Genomic DNA, 17,652 nt, shown 5'->3' with positions numbered 1-17,652 from the left:
CTTTGTTGTGCGCTGATTACACTTTACAAGTTCTTCACAATCGTAGCTTCACTTATTCTGTTGGTGTGATGATCTTCCCTACTTCTTCAATAGCTGTCTTTCCCCTCAAGGAAACCACACTGTATTGCACCAATTAAGCTGTTGAGAGCAGAAGATTAATGTTGTTTTGTCTGTGCTTTCAATGCAGATTATTTTTCCCACATTGGGAAACTAAATCAGCTCCTGGTTTTAAGCCAGCAGTTGGAAGATGATGTGCAGCACCTGGGAAGCCACAAGTACATAGCACATCAGCTTTCAGTCTTATATGTGAGTATTATCATGTTTAACCTCAGGGCGCATTGTAAAAATTGTCGTTGTAAAATTATGTCCATTATGTGATGTGTCATCAAGCGTTTTTATCATACCGCTTCTATTTCCTCCCTTTTCCCCCTCCCTGACTATGATGGATTCCACAAACAAATAAAAGAATCTAGTAATTATATGAAATATCAGGTGTGTGTCAGATTGTGTTTGAAGGGATTAAGCAGCTTTGGGCCTTTAATAATTATCAACAAAACATGTGAGGGACCTGGGCTATGACTGAGTTAAACTCTGCTGGGCACTAGTGGTGATTTTATTTTTGGTGATTTTATTTTCCCCTCATGATCCTCAACTGGGCTATTTCATTTTTCTTATTCTGTTACTGTTAAAGCTCACTGACCCACATATTGCACTGATTGAGGATGGTTTGGGAAAGGAGGCAGCCAAAGATCATGCTCCGCTTTTTTTGTGTGTAATGTTGTCTGAGCCAGTTATATTAATCCTGTAATTTATTCCTAGGTATCTTTTACATCTTTCAATTCTTTTTGTTTTTAAAATATTCCAAGTTAAAGCACAAAAGCAAAGGAGTACAAAATAGGTATTGGAGCTCATAGATTTGAAGAATTGAAATATTGGCTAACTGAACATCACTGGGTGTGACATAGCAAATCCTTAGTGAACAGATACAATTGAAAGAGAGGCATTCCTTTATTTTAAAAAAAACCTCTTGTTCTAGGCTAAATGATGCTTGTGATATGATACATTAATAAAACATCACTGAGCTTTGTCCAACCTGTTAGGAACATATCTCTGTAGACCATTTAGCCTCCCAAGCCATTCAGTTACATCTGACTGATCAGCACTCCAACTTCATTTACCCACCTTATGTTCCATAGGCCTTTGATACCCTTACAGAACAAAAATCAATCAATCTTGGTTTTGAAAATCCCTGATCTCATGTAACCAGTGGTAACCCCAGTGTAAACCTACTGGTTTTACTGAACACTGGCCTTCATGAATCCAACAGATTTAATTTGGAATTGCTACCGGTTTTGCAAGATCATACTTTGGAAACCAGCAGGACAAGAAACCACTTCATAACAACGTAAAGCAGATACTTGGAATCAAATTCAGGATCTTCAGCTCTGCGTAGCTTAGTACAACACTGAGTGATGGCAGTGTCCACTAAGCAATTGAAGGACAGCTGTTTTTCATTAAAGTATCTTTATTTTCTCCTTGCAGAAAGTTATAAATTATTTCAGTGGGTCTGTTCGTTTGGACATCTTAAAAAAAGACATTGAAGCTAATTTCAAAGCTTTAAAATCTGGACTGGCAGTTGGTGAGGGGTTGGAGAAGGAGCCTGTGCTACCGTACCATTACGTAAACTGGTGAGTAGGACTGGCAGAAACCAAGGGTTGTGACAGAAGATGGGAAGATGTTCTTTTATGATGCATTCTGGAATGGTATTCGGTGGAAATCACTGAACAGTTTTAAGCTCTATATGTTGAGGACTCCTGTGCTTCACTTACACTGGTAACCCATACCCCAACCAAAGTCAGTGTTGACAAAAGAGATAAGTGAGAAGAATCAGAAGATAAACTAGAATAACACAACCCATTTCTGTTTGAAATTATGAAACTAGATTAGATTAGTGTGGAGAGGAATGTTTAATGTTTAAATAGTTGCTTTGACTTCACAAAATGTAGATGTATTATTATGTATTAAATGAATTAAACGAAATCCTAGCACCTTTTTTAAAAAAAATGACATTTTAAAGCAAATCAATAAAGGGAATGTGTTACATGATCTACGTTTTGTGAAGTCAAAGCAACTATTTAAACATTAAACATTTCACCCCACACTAATCCAATCTAGTCTCATAATTTCAAAGAGAATTTGGGTTGTTTTATCCTAGTTTATCTTCTGATTCTTCTCATTTATCTCTTTTGTTAACACTGACTTTTGTTGGGGTATGGGTTAGCAGTGTAAACAAAGCACAGGAGTCCTCCAGCTCTGCTTTGCTTTTGTCTTTACTCAAAGCATTGAATAACAACTGAGGCAAGTAAATTTCTACAATAGGCATCAAAGCAATTAAGATTCAAATTTTGACATTAAAGTATATTGTGTTCACGCAAGCATGCAAAATTCTTTTCTTTCCATTCACCACAAGGTTGTGTTTTCGTTAGTTTAAAGAAAAGCTTACCAGGTTAACCTTGTACAATTAACGTTAGAATGCAATATAACACACTAGTCTAGTAACAGAAAACTGCTAGTGTATCATTTGGGTGGGTTGATGGGTTCATTTGTATGTATTGTATAGATCTATTTAAAAAAAAAAAGAAAGTTGCTTGTAAATCCCCCACATGAAAGGAGATACTTCAGTTGGTATTCTTTTGAAATTGGCCTCTGTGTGATGTCATGGGGGGAGATGGTGGTGTAGTGGTAATGTCACTGGACTAGTAATAGGCTAATGCTTTGGGAATGTGAGTTCAAATTCAGATTAATAAAAATCTGCAATTTAAAGCTAGACTCAGTCATGGTGACTGTGAAAGTATCATTGATTGTCATCAAAACCAGTTGGCTCACCAATATCCTTTAGGGAGGGATATCTCCCATCCTTACCTGATCCAGACTGCATATGACTCCAGATCCACTGTAATGTGATTGACCCTTAACTGCCCTCTGAAGTGGCCGAGCAAGTCACTCAGTTCAAGGGCAATTAGGGATAGCAACACTCACATCCCATGGAAAATTGAAAAAGAAAAGTCTCCTGATCATGGATTTGGACAACATATTCATTGGGTCTGTATCTAACTGGCTGGAAGTGAACTTTAGAAGGAAACATATGTTTTTTGAACTAAATCAAAGGCGTGCTGCTTGTTGGCCTTGTGTTCTAATCAATATCAAGTCTTTTGTACTCTTTCTGAGTACTAGGGATTGGGGTCTAGCACGAGGAACTAATCCCTTTAGAGATCTCTAGCAGCCAGCTGGAAATGAATCCATTGAATATGTCAGGCAAACTATCAGCCGGATCTGCCAAAGCCGCTTTAGACCAATTGGAAAAGACCCTCCTGGGCAAGAGATGGTTCAGAGCTTATTAGTGAAATGTCTTTAACAATCTTGCCAAACAGCTATTCTCAGCAAGTTCCAAGTTGATATTAAAATTGAATTATTACTGATTTATGAGGTATAATGATTTGAGTTACTGTCAACCACTTGTTCCAGGGTGAAGTCTGAGTTCTCATTTAAATGGCAGCAGTGAGCTGCAGGTGCCAAGTGGGCATCCAGTAATTGGCCAATAATGATTATTCATCATTGAACCTGGTCAGCTGGTATTGACAGGTTATTCAACTTCATTGGCATCACAACCATGACTTGTGCCCAGCCTCAGGATACTGAGGTTGCTTTAGCTAAGATAAGGCATAAGATGAGGGAGAATAATTATTAATGAGGAAATAATTATTTCAAAATATTACAGTTAATATTGAAATAATCATTGTTTAAAAACTTGTTTTTCGTTTAGGATACTCTGCCTTACTCGCAGTATCACTACAATTGTGTCCACCTTTCCTGAAGAACTTACAGAAGAAATGTCTTTGGCCATGACTTTTGCTATGAATTTGAGATAATGCTAATGTGCGCAAGCACACTTTTTAGGATGCTAGCGAACTGAAGTAATATATTTAATACTGCACTGAACATCAGTCTGAAATGATTCAACAGTTAGCCGTGCGTTTTAAAGAAACTTAATATTGCTCTTTTCTTCCCTCTTCTGAATGTGCTGGCTCATACTGGTTTAGGTGCCTCTGTTACCTTACTCAAATATGCATTCTTTGTGAGCCAGTATAGATATAGAATATTCCCAGTTTATAATGACTGGGGGAGAGGTGGGGTTGGGCAGTCATGGCAGCCCAACACATTGATTCTGCCCCCACACAAGCGCATGGCCACACAAGCGCCTTGAGACGTTTTACTATGCTATAGGTGCTACATAAGTGCAAACTTGTTGTTGTTCCTGTTGACAGGAGTCACTGGATGGCAATTAGGAGCAGGGATCCTGGTTGCTTTCCCTCCTGCCACTTGCTAGCCCAACAACACGAAGATCACCTTCAGCACCCCTTTTGGTATTCCAGCTGAGACTAACTAATTCAGGGATCAAACCTGGGACCTTGTCATTTTGCGTGGCTTAGTTCCCACAGTGCACTTAGCCAAATGAGCCATCAGAGGAAAGTTTGAAACATCATTATCTAGTTACCCAATATAATGCATCTTGCGCCAGCCAGTTGTAGAGCAAATGAACATCGCAGGTACTGATTTAAAACAAATGAAGTAAAATGATATGCTTTTAATGCTTAAATTTTCCTTCATTTGACATTCATTCTCTCTTCTCCACCCATGCTTTTCTTTATTAGTCCAGTTATGATGGCCTCATCAGAGGTGGGATTGTAGACAAATAGGTTGCCCATTTCTCCAGCATTTTCTAAGCTATGTTATGATGGCCGGCGGTGTGGTCCCTGAAAAACAAAATGGAGAAAAAACACATTATTTTTAACTAATTTTTACCTCTTGGATGTGATGCTGAGCTTTGGAGCATCCCACCGAGTATCCAGACAAGACCTGGTACAAGTTAATAAAAAAGCAAAATGCATTCTGCAGATGCCGAAAATCTGAAATAAAAACATAATATGTTGGAAATACTGAGCAGGTCAGGCAGTGCCTGTGGAGAGAAACAGAGTTAACAGGCTGGATTTTCCAACTCTGTGGATCTTTAAAAATGGCGGCCGGGACCTGATTCCAGGGTTCCCGACCCCATTCTCGAGGTTTCTCATTTTCAGCAGGGCTTCCTAAGGGTGCAGGCTGACTTGGGTTGTGAGCCACTTGGCTGGCTCCATTGCAGGGATAGTCATGTCTTTCTCATCCTCAATTTTCATGGAGCCGGGCCAACTTTACAAAGAGTTGTGGTTCACGGCACCTCAGAGCTGTCATGAGTCATAGTCTGCAGGAGGGAACCTTTTGAAAGGTAAAGTCAAAATTTTATCCTCATGGCCCCATGCCAAGGGATGCCTGCACCCACCTCCCTATGGCCCTTTATGCTCCCCCATGCCAAGGTATGTCACTTCGATGTCCATTCACCCACTGTACGCTGGATAGAACTAATGAACCCTATAGTGACAATAGGATGTGTAAAAACAGCTTTAAAAAAAAAGTAGTGAAACAGCTGAGCCCCAGGGAAAACGTTGTTTGATTGACCAATGCTGTCAATTTGATCTCTGATCGATGCTGTCAATTTCACAATGTTTATTTACACAAGATAAAGGTTTCAAATGCTTGCAGGTTCTGCTATCGATACTTTAAAGGGTCTGGATGATTTTTAAAATCTGTTCATGGGCTGTGAGAATCACTGGGTAGGCCAGCATTTGTTCCCCATCCTTAATTGCCCTTGTCCACTTTTATAGTAAAGAGATTTTTTTTAAGAAAGTGGAAAGTTATTCGTGACTTTTTTTAAAGCTGGCATTGGGGCATGAGGGGCCGTAGGATTGGTTGGGACATTGCTTGGCATGGAAGGGGCATGAGGACCATAGGGGCTCAGGATGCATGAAGTGGCATGGATGGGGCATGGGAAGGTGGGTGTGAGAGGTAAGGGCTGGAGGGCCTTTCTGCTTCTTTATAACTGGGATGAAGTCCCACTGCACCGAGGCGGGTCTTTCAAACAGCCCGCCTCTGCACCCGGACTTTTTTCCCTGGTTGGCTGGCCTGGCTGCAGCTTGCATCCGTGCCCCTACCCTGGAATGAAAATCCCGTCCTTCCTGGCACTTTCTCCCTAGCTGGGTGGGCCAAGCCAGGAATTTCCCAACTCCCACTACAGGCCTCGTGGATGGAAATCGAGCCCAATGTTTCAGGTCGAGATGGCCTTTCATCAGAATGCAGATTAAACTTTTCTGATAAAAGTTAACATGTGCTTTGTGAGGATTTTAACATTGATCAATGCTGTGACTTGAACCCTTTAGCAGAGTAGTTCGAAAATTCAGCAAGCAATCAGTGGAGAACAAATCTTCTCTGTCTCAATTACTACAACCCAAATCTTTATGCAAATGGATTGGTCAGGATAGCAAACAAGTTTTTGGCTTTATTTCTGGCAGCTGGGATTATTTCTGTTCTTGATCTCAAACAACCAAAACTGTTTTCACTAACAACAATTTCATTTTTAAATATGGAAGAGAATATATAGCAAAGCAAAAATTGATAACCAAATGCTCATATAGGCACATATGACTTAACTTCTCCATCTGGGGTTAATTTATAAGCAATTAGTCCACTAAGACATCCCTTTCCTATCTCTAGTATTTTTTATATCCAGTTTAATCACAGAATGGCTTTGGATGAAGAAATGTCTTCAGCCAAAGTGATCTAATCTTTTTGGAGCACTTACTTGCTATTATGACATTTTGTTCCTTAAATAATTCCAGGCTCTAGCTTCTCCCAACCTGTTCCAGCTGTTCATAATCCTCTGCAAATAGAAGAAGAAACATTTAATGCCCGTCATAAATATGCCTTTCACAATCCGAACCTGTGCTTTCTTGTTCTCCTCTCCTTGTGTATCTGAAAACATAGGCCCAGACCTGCTGATCAGGATTGGAAACCTTATTTCCAAGCCTGATCAGACAAAAAATGCGCACTTGCCTTCTTCCGATTTTTCTGAGCGATCTCCCGATGGAGGATCCTTCACAACTGACTCTGCGCTGCTTCCTACGAGGTTTGCTGCACTGAGGATTCACGCAGAAGCCATGCTCCCTTTTGCGGCACTAGCTGCTGCATTCCAATAAGTAGAGTTTAAATATTCCAAACGTGCTTTGAGAACAGCTATGGAGAGAAGGTATGAGTGTAAGGGGGTAGGGTGGTAAGTGGATAGGGTGGCACGTGGGTAGAGTGCAGGTGAGTCTGGCTGGGGTTGCGGGTCAAGTCAGGTCAGGGGGCAGTTGTAGGGGTCGGGGGTTGGGGGCTAGTCTGGTTGGGTTGGGGGATTCTCGGTGGGGGAGGGGAAATTGGCTGGTGGGGGTAATCAGGTCAGTCACGGGAAGCTGGGGTCCAGGGGTAGAGTCAGAGTGGGATCAGTTGTATAGTTACCCAGGAGTTAGACTAGGTTTGTTCCCTGCCTGAGTAACTATCCAGGTAAGTAAGTCGGAAGTGCCCGAACTCTCCGACCACAATTCAGATTTTCTCAGTGGGCCCCAGGGAGCAGGGAATTGCCCATAGGAAGTTTAAACTTCCTGGGCATGGAGTCCTTACGCTGGTACTTCCGAGGGATCCAGTAGCACATCGTTCAGGGAACGTTTGGTCTTCGGCTATCAATAGACTGTAAGATCTGGGCCAATATTTCTTGTTCATCTCCTCGATGCTGTTAAGTATCTTCTTTACCTCTCGTGAATGCCAGGTGTCAACCTTGGCTCAGTGGGAGCACAGCTGACACTGAGTCAGGAGCTGTGCATTCAAGCTCCACTCCAGAGACATGAACACTAACCTAGGCTAGCACTCCAAGGCGGTACTGAGGAAGTGCTGCACTGTCAGAGATGCTGTTTTTGAATGAAATGGTAAACTATAGTGGACTAGTAGATGGTGCTACTCAGAGAAGCGTAGCATAGTTCTCAAAATGTCTCAGCCAACATTTGTAAAACTGATTATCTGATTGTTTATTTTATTGTTCTTTGTGGAATCCTGGCTGTGTGCAATTTGGCTGTGAGATGTCCCTACGCTAGAACAATGTCTAATCTTCAGAAATACTTCACTGGCTGTGGCCTTAATAGGTGCTATCTGTCTGGGACATCTCTTTCCTGATATTGAAGAGCCCCAGCATATTACAGCTTATCTTATCGCCTAGAGGGAAAGAAATACTGTTCCTGAAGCATAAACAAATGATGATGGAAATGCAAAACAGGCTATTGAAAATACGAAAGGGAGAGACAAGTTGGCATCTCGGTGGGATCCTTGATCAAAACACATGTTTCCAAGAGCAATTTAGAGGCTTGCAATGATGGACTGGAGTTTTGAGTAGTTTCCTAACAATTAAATGTCAAATTAGCTTCAATCAAAACTTTGCCTTTTTTTATGTCAGTTTTCTGACTAGTTTGAAAAGATAAACAGAAATGCAGGGCCAAGTTTACTCATTCTTGCTTTTATTTTTTGTTTTGGCATGTTGATTTTTTCACAAGCTTAGTAAGATCTATCAGAATTTCTGCATGTGTCTGCATTTTATAAAAGGAAAATTGGTGGCGACAGACACTGATATGAAGTCATCCGCCCTTATTCATTCTAATTTGGAGAAAATTCTACCCAAATGACCAGATTTTCTTCTGTGTAATTTGTATTAAAATTCAATCGGGAAAGGGATGCAAAATTGGTAGAAATGGTACAGAATTTTTTGCACATCTGGGGATGTCCTGGGCATTTCTGCGCTTCCAAAATTGGGTTAATGGAAATTAGATTAAATTTCACGAAATGATAAGGATTCCCTGTTGAAGGTCAACAAAGCTAAACTAATCCAGCCTTCTCTAGCTCAGGAGTTGTGTGTTATTTATTGTAAATCATACCTGTAGTTGGTCAATTTAATAGAAAAGAAGATTTTAAAGTAACTGCATGACAGTGACAGAAGCGAACAATGCACGAGCATTCTTTCAGCAGCGTATAGGGGTCGCAGGCACCGGTCGCAGAAGGAGGTAGAGACCCAGGACTGCACGGGGCATAGGAGATGAGCAACTTGCAGCCTGCGTTACCCCAGGCATTGGGCGTTAGTGGGCATAGTGGAGGATCAGGTAAATTAGATGTTGCATAGTGTAGCATTAAAAGTAAAATTATAGTTAAATGCAAATGTTAGGAACAAACAAAAAAGTTAAGATACTTGTGTTATATTGCACTAGTACTATTATGTGGTAAATAATTTAAGAGGTGGAGTTTCTTATATAAAAGATAAGTGCACAACTTCAAGTATGTTTTAATTATCATGTGAATTGTTTACAGTAGGACAACAGCTATTTTTTCAAGACTGTGAATAAAGGTGTTGTTTGTAAACGCTGGACTGTGCTTTTGTTCGTTTGACACTTTTTTTAAAGAACGTAAGGCCTGGAAAATGGATGAGTATGGGCCTTTCAACCAGGTTTGTTCACAGCGATCGTGGGCAGTGCTCAATAGAATGAGGGGAGATCCAGCCAGGGAAAAATTGAACCAAAGGCTGACTGGAAAAACTGTAGTGGAACAGTGGGTGATCTTTAAGGACAAGGTGTTTCAAGTACAGACTAAGTACATTCTGACAGGGCTGGGGGAAAGGTAGGGGAATCAAAGCCAGGGCTCCTTGGCTGAGCAGGATAGAGAGAATATTATGAAACAAAATTGGTGTATGGCAGGTGAATTCTTGAGCAAGAACCAAACCAAACTGAGAAGGGAAGTGAAGAGGAAAACTAACACAGGGAAAGAGAATAGAATGGCATTCAACATTAAAGGTAACCCAACATCTACTGGCATATAAGTAGTAAGTGGGTAGTAAGATGTAGGGTGGGGTCTATTTGGAGCAAAGAGGGTGATATTAGAGGTGCACGGCAAAGCTAGAATACTTAACAAGTAATTTGCATTGGACTTTACTAAGCAAGAGGATGCTGACAAAATATTGGTAGCAGCTGAGATGGCAGAGGTAATGAATGAGGTGATAATGATGGGTGCATTGGAAAGGGTGGATTTGCTTAGAATGAATAAGTTACCTGGTCCACTAGGCTTGCATTCCAGGTTGCTAGGCAAAGTGGGATCAGTGATAGTGGAAGGGCTTTCCATAAACTTCCAAACTTCCCTCAAGACAAGGGAGGGGCTGCAGAATTGCATAGTGGCAAGTGTGACACCCTGGTCCAAGAAAGGGTGTAAGGATGTGCCTAGTAACTACAGGCTGTTCAATTTAACATCAGTGGTGGTTGACATTTTAGAAACACTAATTCCGGGAAGAATATACAGTTATTTGGAGAGGTTTGAGTTAATTAAGGAGAGCCAGCACGGATTTGTAAAAGGCAAATTGTGTTTGACTGATGAGAATTTTTGATGAAATAACAAGGGTGATGAGGGGAATGTGGTAGATGTTGGGCGGAATTTACAGTGCCCACTGGTGTCAAGCGTCATGGCATGTGTGAGAAGACGATATGGCGGGAAGGCCAAAAATCAGTTTTATGACGTGAAACCAGTTTGTAACCGTCCGCTCTGTCCATCAATGGTGGGCTGCATTTCCTGCCTGTAATACGTTTGCATATCATTATAAGCCCAGCTCGCTGGAATCATTACTCCCCCAACGCTGGATCATCCGAGCATGTTGGGGTGATTGCACACCGAAATGTTTCACAACAGCATTTATAAGATGTGCAGCTGGCGGGCTGCATTTTGAGCGGATCTCGGAGGTGAGTGCACAGTAACGTTGCATAGCACTTGCAAGGGTTGTCTTTTGCACCTCAAGGTTGAGGGGCCTCGCACACGGGAGGGTACAGGCAAGTCGCTTTTTCCTGGCTGGTTGACAGTGTGGTTAAGGTGAGTCGTGGAGGGCAAGGGCTGCACTGTGGTTGAGGCGAGTTGGGGGGTTGGGCAAGGGCAGCACTATGGTTGGTGGTAGTGCACAAGCATGTGCTGGGGCTGGGTGGTAGAGACGTGGTCCTGCATTAGGGAAACCTTGTGTAAAGTGACCAATCCCCTGCAGCTGAGAAGGTTCAGACGCAGCCGCATTGACCTGCTTGGAGTCAGGCCTCTAGCTTATCTGCCCACTCAAACAATGCAGAGGCCTGAAAGTGCCACCAAGTGCTCCAGAGCTTTTCACCCCCTTGGCACAAACTGCAAACTAATGAGTGTTTTAGTGGACTACAGAACAACTGGACAAATTGGCACATTGTACAATCTCCTTGCGCAAGCTGGCCATGGAGCAGTCAATGGTGGAGGCACTCAGAGCCTCTTGCAATGTCATCATTCAGGTTTGGATCAGCCTCCCCTATAGTTCACGCTAACAGTGCAACCTTGAAATGTGGGTTAGGAGAATGCCTGTGCCTGAGCTGAGAGCACAGCATGCACCCCAGTGGTCGAAGCAGTCGCCAATCGATCAGGTAGAGTGGGGCAGAGGTGGGTGGGGTTTCAGGCAGCCATGCAGCGCACTGAACTCTGGCCATCCATGTGGTGGCCAGTACCCTGGAATGTGTTAAGGGGCCTTCAGACTTAAGCAAGAGAGGCTCTTAGTGTAACCAAGCTAACCCACACATCTCTCTCTTTCATCCTGCCGGAGGAACACATCAGGAGCATGGAGTCTGGTGACTTAGATATATGCCTCATGGCTTACGGACAGTGGAGGTGTAGGAGAAGAGAGTGACGGAGGTGCCTGGCTACGCAGAGGGAGGAGCAACACCCTCAGGAAGAAGGGGCAGCTGGGACTTCTGCACACGCTGCTGCAGAGCCACAGCGAGCCATCTCTGGTCAGCGTCTAGCTAGACCCAAGGTCTAAAGACAACGCTTGTCATTCCTGCAGATGACCGAGTACCAGTGTTGCTGAAGATTGCGCATGTCCAGGGAACTGGTTGGTCACATCTGCCACCTGTTGCAGGATTTGGCGCCATGGGGACATGGAAGGGCATCCACAGCCAGTGGTTGTGAAAGTGACCATGGCGCTCAATCTTTACACCTCTCAGGGCTCCACAGTGACCTCTGTGAGATATCACAAGCCTCCATTCACACATGCAGCCATGAGGTCACGGACGCCATCTCCGCAAAGGCACACAACTTTATGCATTTCGCCCGGGATCAGGAAAGCCAGAATGCAAGAGTGCTGGGACTTGCCCAGATCTCAGGTTTTCCACAGGTGCAGGGTGCCATTGAATGCACTCATGTGGTGCTCACATCTCTGTGGCAACAACTGGCAACTATATCAGATGCAAGGGCTTCCACTTGCTGAGTGTTCAGCTGGTGCATGACCACCACAAATGCAGCAGTGCAGGACCGATGACTTGGACTAAGGTCTCCATGGCGGCCGCCATCCTACCAGTGTTAACCTCAGTGCATTGGCATGCCTGTGCTATCACTTCAGACTGAAGGCGGACAGACTCCTCCATCGTGCCTAGTAAGGAGGAGTGTAGCAGACATCCTTTCCTGATGTTCCCTACCTCGCCTTTGCAGCTCCAGCAACTGAGACATAATCAAGGTCAGAAGTGGGGATGTTTGCTGATGATTGCACAATGTTCAGCACCATGTGTGACTCCTCAGATGCTGAAGCAGTCCATGTCCAAATACAGCAAGATCTTGACAATATCCAGGCTTGGGCTGACAAGTGGCAAGTAACAAGTGCCAGGCAATGATCATCTCCAACAAGAGAGAATCTAACCATCGCCCCATGACATTCAATGACATTACCATTGCTGAATCTCCCGCTGTCAACACCCTGGGGGTTATCATTGACCAGAAATTGAACTGAACTAGCCATATAAATACTGTAGCTACAAGAGCACATCAAAGGCTAGGAATCCTGCGGTGAGTAACTCACCTCCTGACTCCCTAAAGCCTGTCCACCATCTACAAGGAACAAGTCAGGAGTGTGATGGAATACTCTCCACTTGTCTGAATGAGTGCAGTTCCCACAACACTCAAGAAGCTTGACACCGTCCAGGAAAAGCTTGATTGGCACCTCTACCACTAATATTCACTCCCTCCACGACCGATGAACAGTGGCAGCAGTGTGTACTATCTACAAGATTCACTGCAGGAATTCACCAAGGTTCCTTAGACAGCACCTTCCAAACCCAATACCGCTACCATCTAGAAGGACAAGGGTAGAAGAAAGATGGGAACACCACCACCTGTAAGTTCCCATCCAAGTCACTCACCATCCTGACTTGGAAATATATCACCGTTCCTTCACTGTCGCTGGGTCACAATCCTGGAACTCCCTCCCTATCAGCACTGTGGGTGTACCTACACCACATGGACTGCAGCGGTTCAGGAAGGTAGCTCACCACCTCTTTCTCAAGGGCAACTAAGGATGGGGAATAAATGCTGGCCTAGCCACTGACACCCACAGCCTGTAAATGAATTTAAAAAAAAGTAAAGGCCAACATGTCATTTTCCTTTCTAATTGCTTGCTGTACCCGCATTCTGTCTTTGTGTTCTTTGTACAGCTACATCTGAGTCTCTCTCAACATCAAAATGCACACGTTTCACACCTTTTAAAAAATATTCTGCTTTTCTAGTCTTACAACCAAAGTGAATAACTTCACACTTCCCCACATTATACTCCATCTGCCTGCCACCTTGTTGCCCGTTCCCTTAACCGGTCTATATTTCTTTGTAGCCTCTTTGTGTCCTCCACATAGCAAAACTAGATACATTATTCTCAATCTCTTTGTCTAAGTCATTAATATAGATTGAAAACAGCTGAGGCCCCAGCACCAATTCTTACAGTACTCCATTGTCACAGTGAGAACACCCCGTTTATCCCTGCTCTTTGCTTTGTTAACCAATCCTCTATTCATGCTAATATATTACCCCAACTCCAAGAGCCCTTACATATTAACCTTTTATGCGACACCTTATCGAATGCCTTTTGGAAATCCAAGTATACTAATGTACTAGTTCCCCTTTATCTATCCTGTTAGTTACATCCTCAAAAAAACTCTAATAAATTTGTCAAACATGATTTCCTTTTCTTAAAAACGTGTTGACTTTGTGTGATCATACCATGATTTTCTATGTGTGTTGTGCGTTGTTAAGTCTTCCTTGAAAATAGATTCCAGCACCTTGCTGATGACAGGCTAACTGGCCTGAGCCCCATTTTCTCTCGGCCTCCCTTCCTGAGTTGTGGTGCTACATTTGCTAACTTTCTGGGACCACTCCAGGATCTAGGGAACTTTGGAAAATCATAGCCAGTGCATCCACTACCCCTGCAGCTATCTCTTTTAGAACCCCAGGATATAGGCCATCAGATCCTGGGTATTTGTCGGATTTTAGTCCCTTAAGTTTCTCCAGTACTTATTCTCTGCCGATATTAATTACCTTAATTTCCTCACTCACTTTAGCCCTTGGGTTACCTTCTATTTCCGGCAAATGGAATTTAATGCAGAGGAGTATGGGATAACGTATTCTGCCAGAAGGGATAGGAAGTGTCGATATAGACTTAATGGTGGAGTTCTAAGGAGTATGAGGGTCAGGGGTTCATGTGCATTGATCTTTGAAGGTGGCGGGACATACTGAGAGAGCGGTTAGTAAAGCATTTGGGATCTTGGGCTTTATAAATCGAGGCATCGAGTACAAAAGCAGGGAAGTTCTGCTGAACCCTTATAAAGCTGTTGTTAGGCCCAGTTTTGGTTACTGCACTTTAGGAATGATGTGAGGGTCCTTGAGAGAGTGGTTCTAGGGGTGAGGGATTTTAGTTCCAAGATTAGCTTGAAAAGACTGGGGTTGTTCTTGAAGTAAAGGAGGCTGAGGCGAGATTTGATAGATGTATACAAGATTACGACAGGTTTAGATTAGGTAGACAAAGAAAAACTGTTCCTATTAGCTGATGGTACAAGCACTGAAAGGCACAGCTTGAAGATTTTGGGCAAGTGATACGGGGATGTGAGGAAGAACGTTTTTTACACAGTGTTAAGACCCAAAATTTGCTGCCCGCTAAGGTGGTGGCAGTGGAGATGATCAATGATTCAAAAGGAAATTGGATGGGCACTTGCACAAAGTAAACTTGCAGAGCTACGGGGATAGAGCAGAGGGAACGGGACTGGTTGAATTGCTCTCCAAAGAGTTTGCATGGACTCAATGGACCGAATGGCTTCCTTCTGTGCTGTTATGACTCTATGATGGTACTCTCGCTTCTGAATCAGAAGGTCGTGGATTCAAATCCCACTCCAGAGACTTGAGGCTGAAATTCCAGTGCAGTACTGATAGAACTCTGTATTTTTAGGGGTGTCGTCTTTCTAATATGTTAAACTGAGGTTCCACCTGCCTTCTCAGGTGGATGTTAAAGAACCCATAACATTTTTCGAAGAGCAGAGTTCTCCCCAGTAAACCGGCCAATGTTTATCTTTCAGCCTACATCAGTAAAATAAATTACTGTCATCATCACATTTTGTTTAAGGGAGATAACTGTACACAAATTGGTTGCTCCATTTCCCACATTACAACAGTGACCACACTTCAAACACACTTATAATTAGCTATAAAGTGTTTTGGGACATTTAAATGGAGGGAAACTTCAGAATGCTTCAGTGCAGAGGGATCTGGGTGTCTTCGTGCATGAATCGCTGAAAGCTAGTATGCAGGTACAGCAGGTAATAAGGAAGGCAAATGGAATTTTGGCATTTATTGCTAAATAAATAGAGTATGAAAATAGGGAAGTGTTGTTGCAATTGTACAAGGCAGTGGTGAGACCGCACCTAGACTACTGTGCACAGTTTTGGTCCCTTTACTTGAGGAAGGATGTAGTTGCATTAGAGGCGGTTCAGAGGTGGTTCACCAGATTGATTCCAGAGATGCAGGGCTTGTCTTATGAGGAGAGATTGAGCAGTTTAAGCCTATACTCACTAGAGTTTAGAAGGATGAGGGGAGATCTAATTGAGGTATATAAGATGCTAAAGGGGATAGACAAAGTAGACGTGGAGCGGATGTTTCCCCTTGTGGGGCATTCTAGAATGAGAGGCCATAGTTTTAGGCTAAGGGGTGGTAGATTTAAATCAGAGATGAGGGGGAATAACTTTTCTCAAAGGGTCGTGAATCTGTGGAATTCACTACCTCAGAATGCAGTGGATGCCGGGACGCTGAATAAATTTAAGGAGGAGATAGACAGATTTTTAATTAGTAACAGGTTGAAAGGTTATGGAGAGAGTGTGGGAAATTGGAATTGAGGCCAAAATGAGATCAGCCATGATCGTAATGAATGGCGGGGCAGGCTCGAGGGGCTGAAAAGCCTACTCCTGCTCCTTGTTCTTATGTTCTTATGATAAAAACAAAAAAGTGTGGATGCTGGAAATCCAAAACAAAAACAGAATTACCTGGAAAAACTCAGCAGGTCTGGCAGCATCGGTGGAGAAGAAAGAGTTGACGTTTCGAGTCCTCATGACCCTTCAACAGAACTGGGTGAATCCAAGGAGAGGGGTGAAATATAAGCTGGTTTAAGGTGGGGGGGGGGTGGGGGGGGTGGGGGGAGAGAAGTGGAGGGGAGTGGTGTGGTTGTAGGGACAAGCAAGCAGTGATAGGAGCAGATAATCAAAAGATGTCACAGACAACAGAACAAAAGAACACAGAGGTGTTGAAGGTGGTGATATTATCTAAATGAATGTGCTAATTAAGAATGGATGGTAGGGCACTCAAGGTATAGCTCTAGTGGGGGTGGAATGAGACGAAGAATAAAATGAAACTGGGGGCACGGGCAGCTTTGAAAAAGGGTACGGAGGTGCTGCTGGAGGGAGAGGGGATGAGACGAAGAATAAAATGAAACTGGGGGCACTGGCAGCTTTGAAAAAGGGTACAGCGGTGCCGCTGGAGGGAGAGCCACTAGAGCTGTACCTTGAGTGCCCTACCATCCATTCTTAATCAGCACATTCATTTAGATAATATCACCAACTTCAACACCTCTGTGTTCTTTTGTCTGTGACATCTTTTGATTATCTGCTCCTATCACTGCTTGCTTGACCCTATAACCACACCACCCCCTCCACTTCTCTTCCCCCCCCCACCTAAACCAGCTTATAATTCACCCCTCTCCTTGGATTCACCCAGTTCTGTTTAAGGGTCATGAGGACTCGAAACGTCAACTCTTTTCTTCTCCGCTGATGCTGCCAGACCTGCTGAGTTTTTCCAGGTAATTCTGTTTTTGTCCTATGTTCTTATGTCCTGAGGTCGTGAAAGACATTATATAAATGCAAGCCTTTCCTCAAAAACTGGTACACTCTGATTTTGCAAGCAGCTTATTCTCAAGACTCTGCTTCAGCATGGAATTTTGGTAGTTTTTAACAACATACAAAATTGCTTGCAGTGGCAACACTAAAGGCCATGATGAAGTTTCACAACAAGAGGGCGACACAATTGCGGAAATGTCGTTTTGAAAACCGTGCTTCGTGCAAGACCACCAGATGGCAGTGTCAGTCCATCCGTCAGCAGCAGCAGGAAAGAAGAACTGGGCATTGAAACATCGACAAAGGCATTTCGAAACGGTAGTAATTAGACTTACTTTGTTTTACATTGAATGCGATTGCAATAAGGCCAGGCTTGTGTAACATTGCATTTAACATTGTGGCGCCTTTTGCATTCTTAATGCATCTTTTGTGTGTGTGTGTGGGGGGTTCCAGACGTAGGGCCGAGCTCCTGCTC

The 17,652-nt window shown here is 43.3% G+C and overlaps 2 protein-coding genes and 1 long non-coding RNA gene across 4 annotated transcripts in view; 2 read left to right on the top strand and 1 right to left on the bottom strand.

Moving 5' to 3' along the window:
* Positions 1 to 7,172, top strand: part of si:ch211-218d20.15 — a 25,724-nt gene extending 18,552 nt beyond the window's left edge. Inside the window, exons 6-8 of one of the 2 annotated variants that reach the window (XM_041199203.1) lie at positions 188 to 306; positions 1,543 to 1,688; positions 3,824 to 7,172. In XM_041199203.1, the coding sequence (XP_041055137.1) occupies positions 188 to 306; positions 1,543 to 1,688; positions 3,824 to 3,929 (371 nt within the window). In that variant the 3' untranslated portion in view covers positions 3,930 to 7,172. Of the gene's footprint in view, positions 1 to 187; positions 307 to 1,542; positions 1,689 to 3,823 lie in introns of those variants that run through there. The other variant, XR_005944431.1, reaches the window with a different exon arrangement.
* Positions 4,726 to 17,652, bottom strand: LOC121284109. Its single transcript, XR_005944432.1, has 3 exons — positions 17,513 to 17,652; positions 6,731 to 6,808; positions 4,726 to 4,814 (listed from the first exon to the last, which is right to left on the bottom strand). It is a non-coding gene; the product is annotated as an uncharacterized LOC121284109 (long non-coding RNA).
* LOC121284107 (cohesin subunit SA-2-like) overlaps positions 17,422 to 17,652 on the top strand; it is a 127,825-nt gene continuing 127,594 nt past the window's right edge. Inside the window, exon 1 of the mRNA XM_041199201.1 lies at positions 17,422 to 17,495. The gene's annotated coding sequence lies outside the window, so the exon portion shown is untranslated. The remainder of the gene's footprint in view (positions 17,496 to 17,652) is intronic.

This window comes from Carcharodon carcharias, chromosome 11 (genome assembly GCF_017639515.1).
Source record: "Carcharodon carcharias isolate sCarCar2 chromosome 11, sCarCar2.pri, whole genome shotgun sequence".
Lineage (NCBI taxonomy): Eukaryota > Metazoa > Chordata > Chondrichthyes > Lamniformes > Lamnidae > Carcharodon > Carcharodon carcharias.
This window is presented reverse-complemented; position numbering and strand designations above follow the sequence as displayed.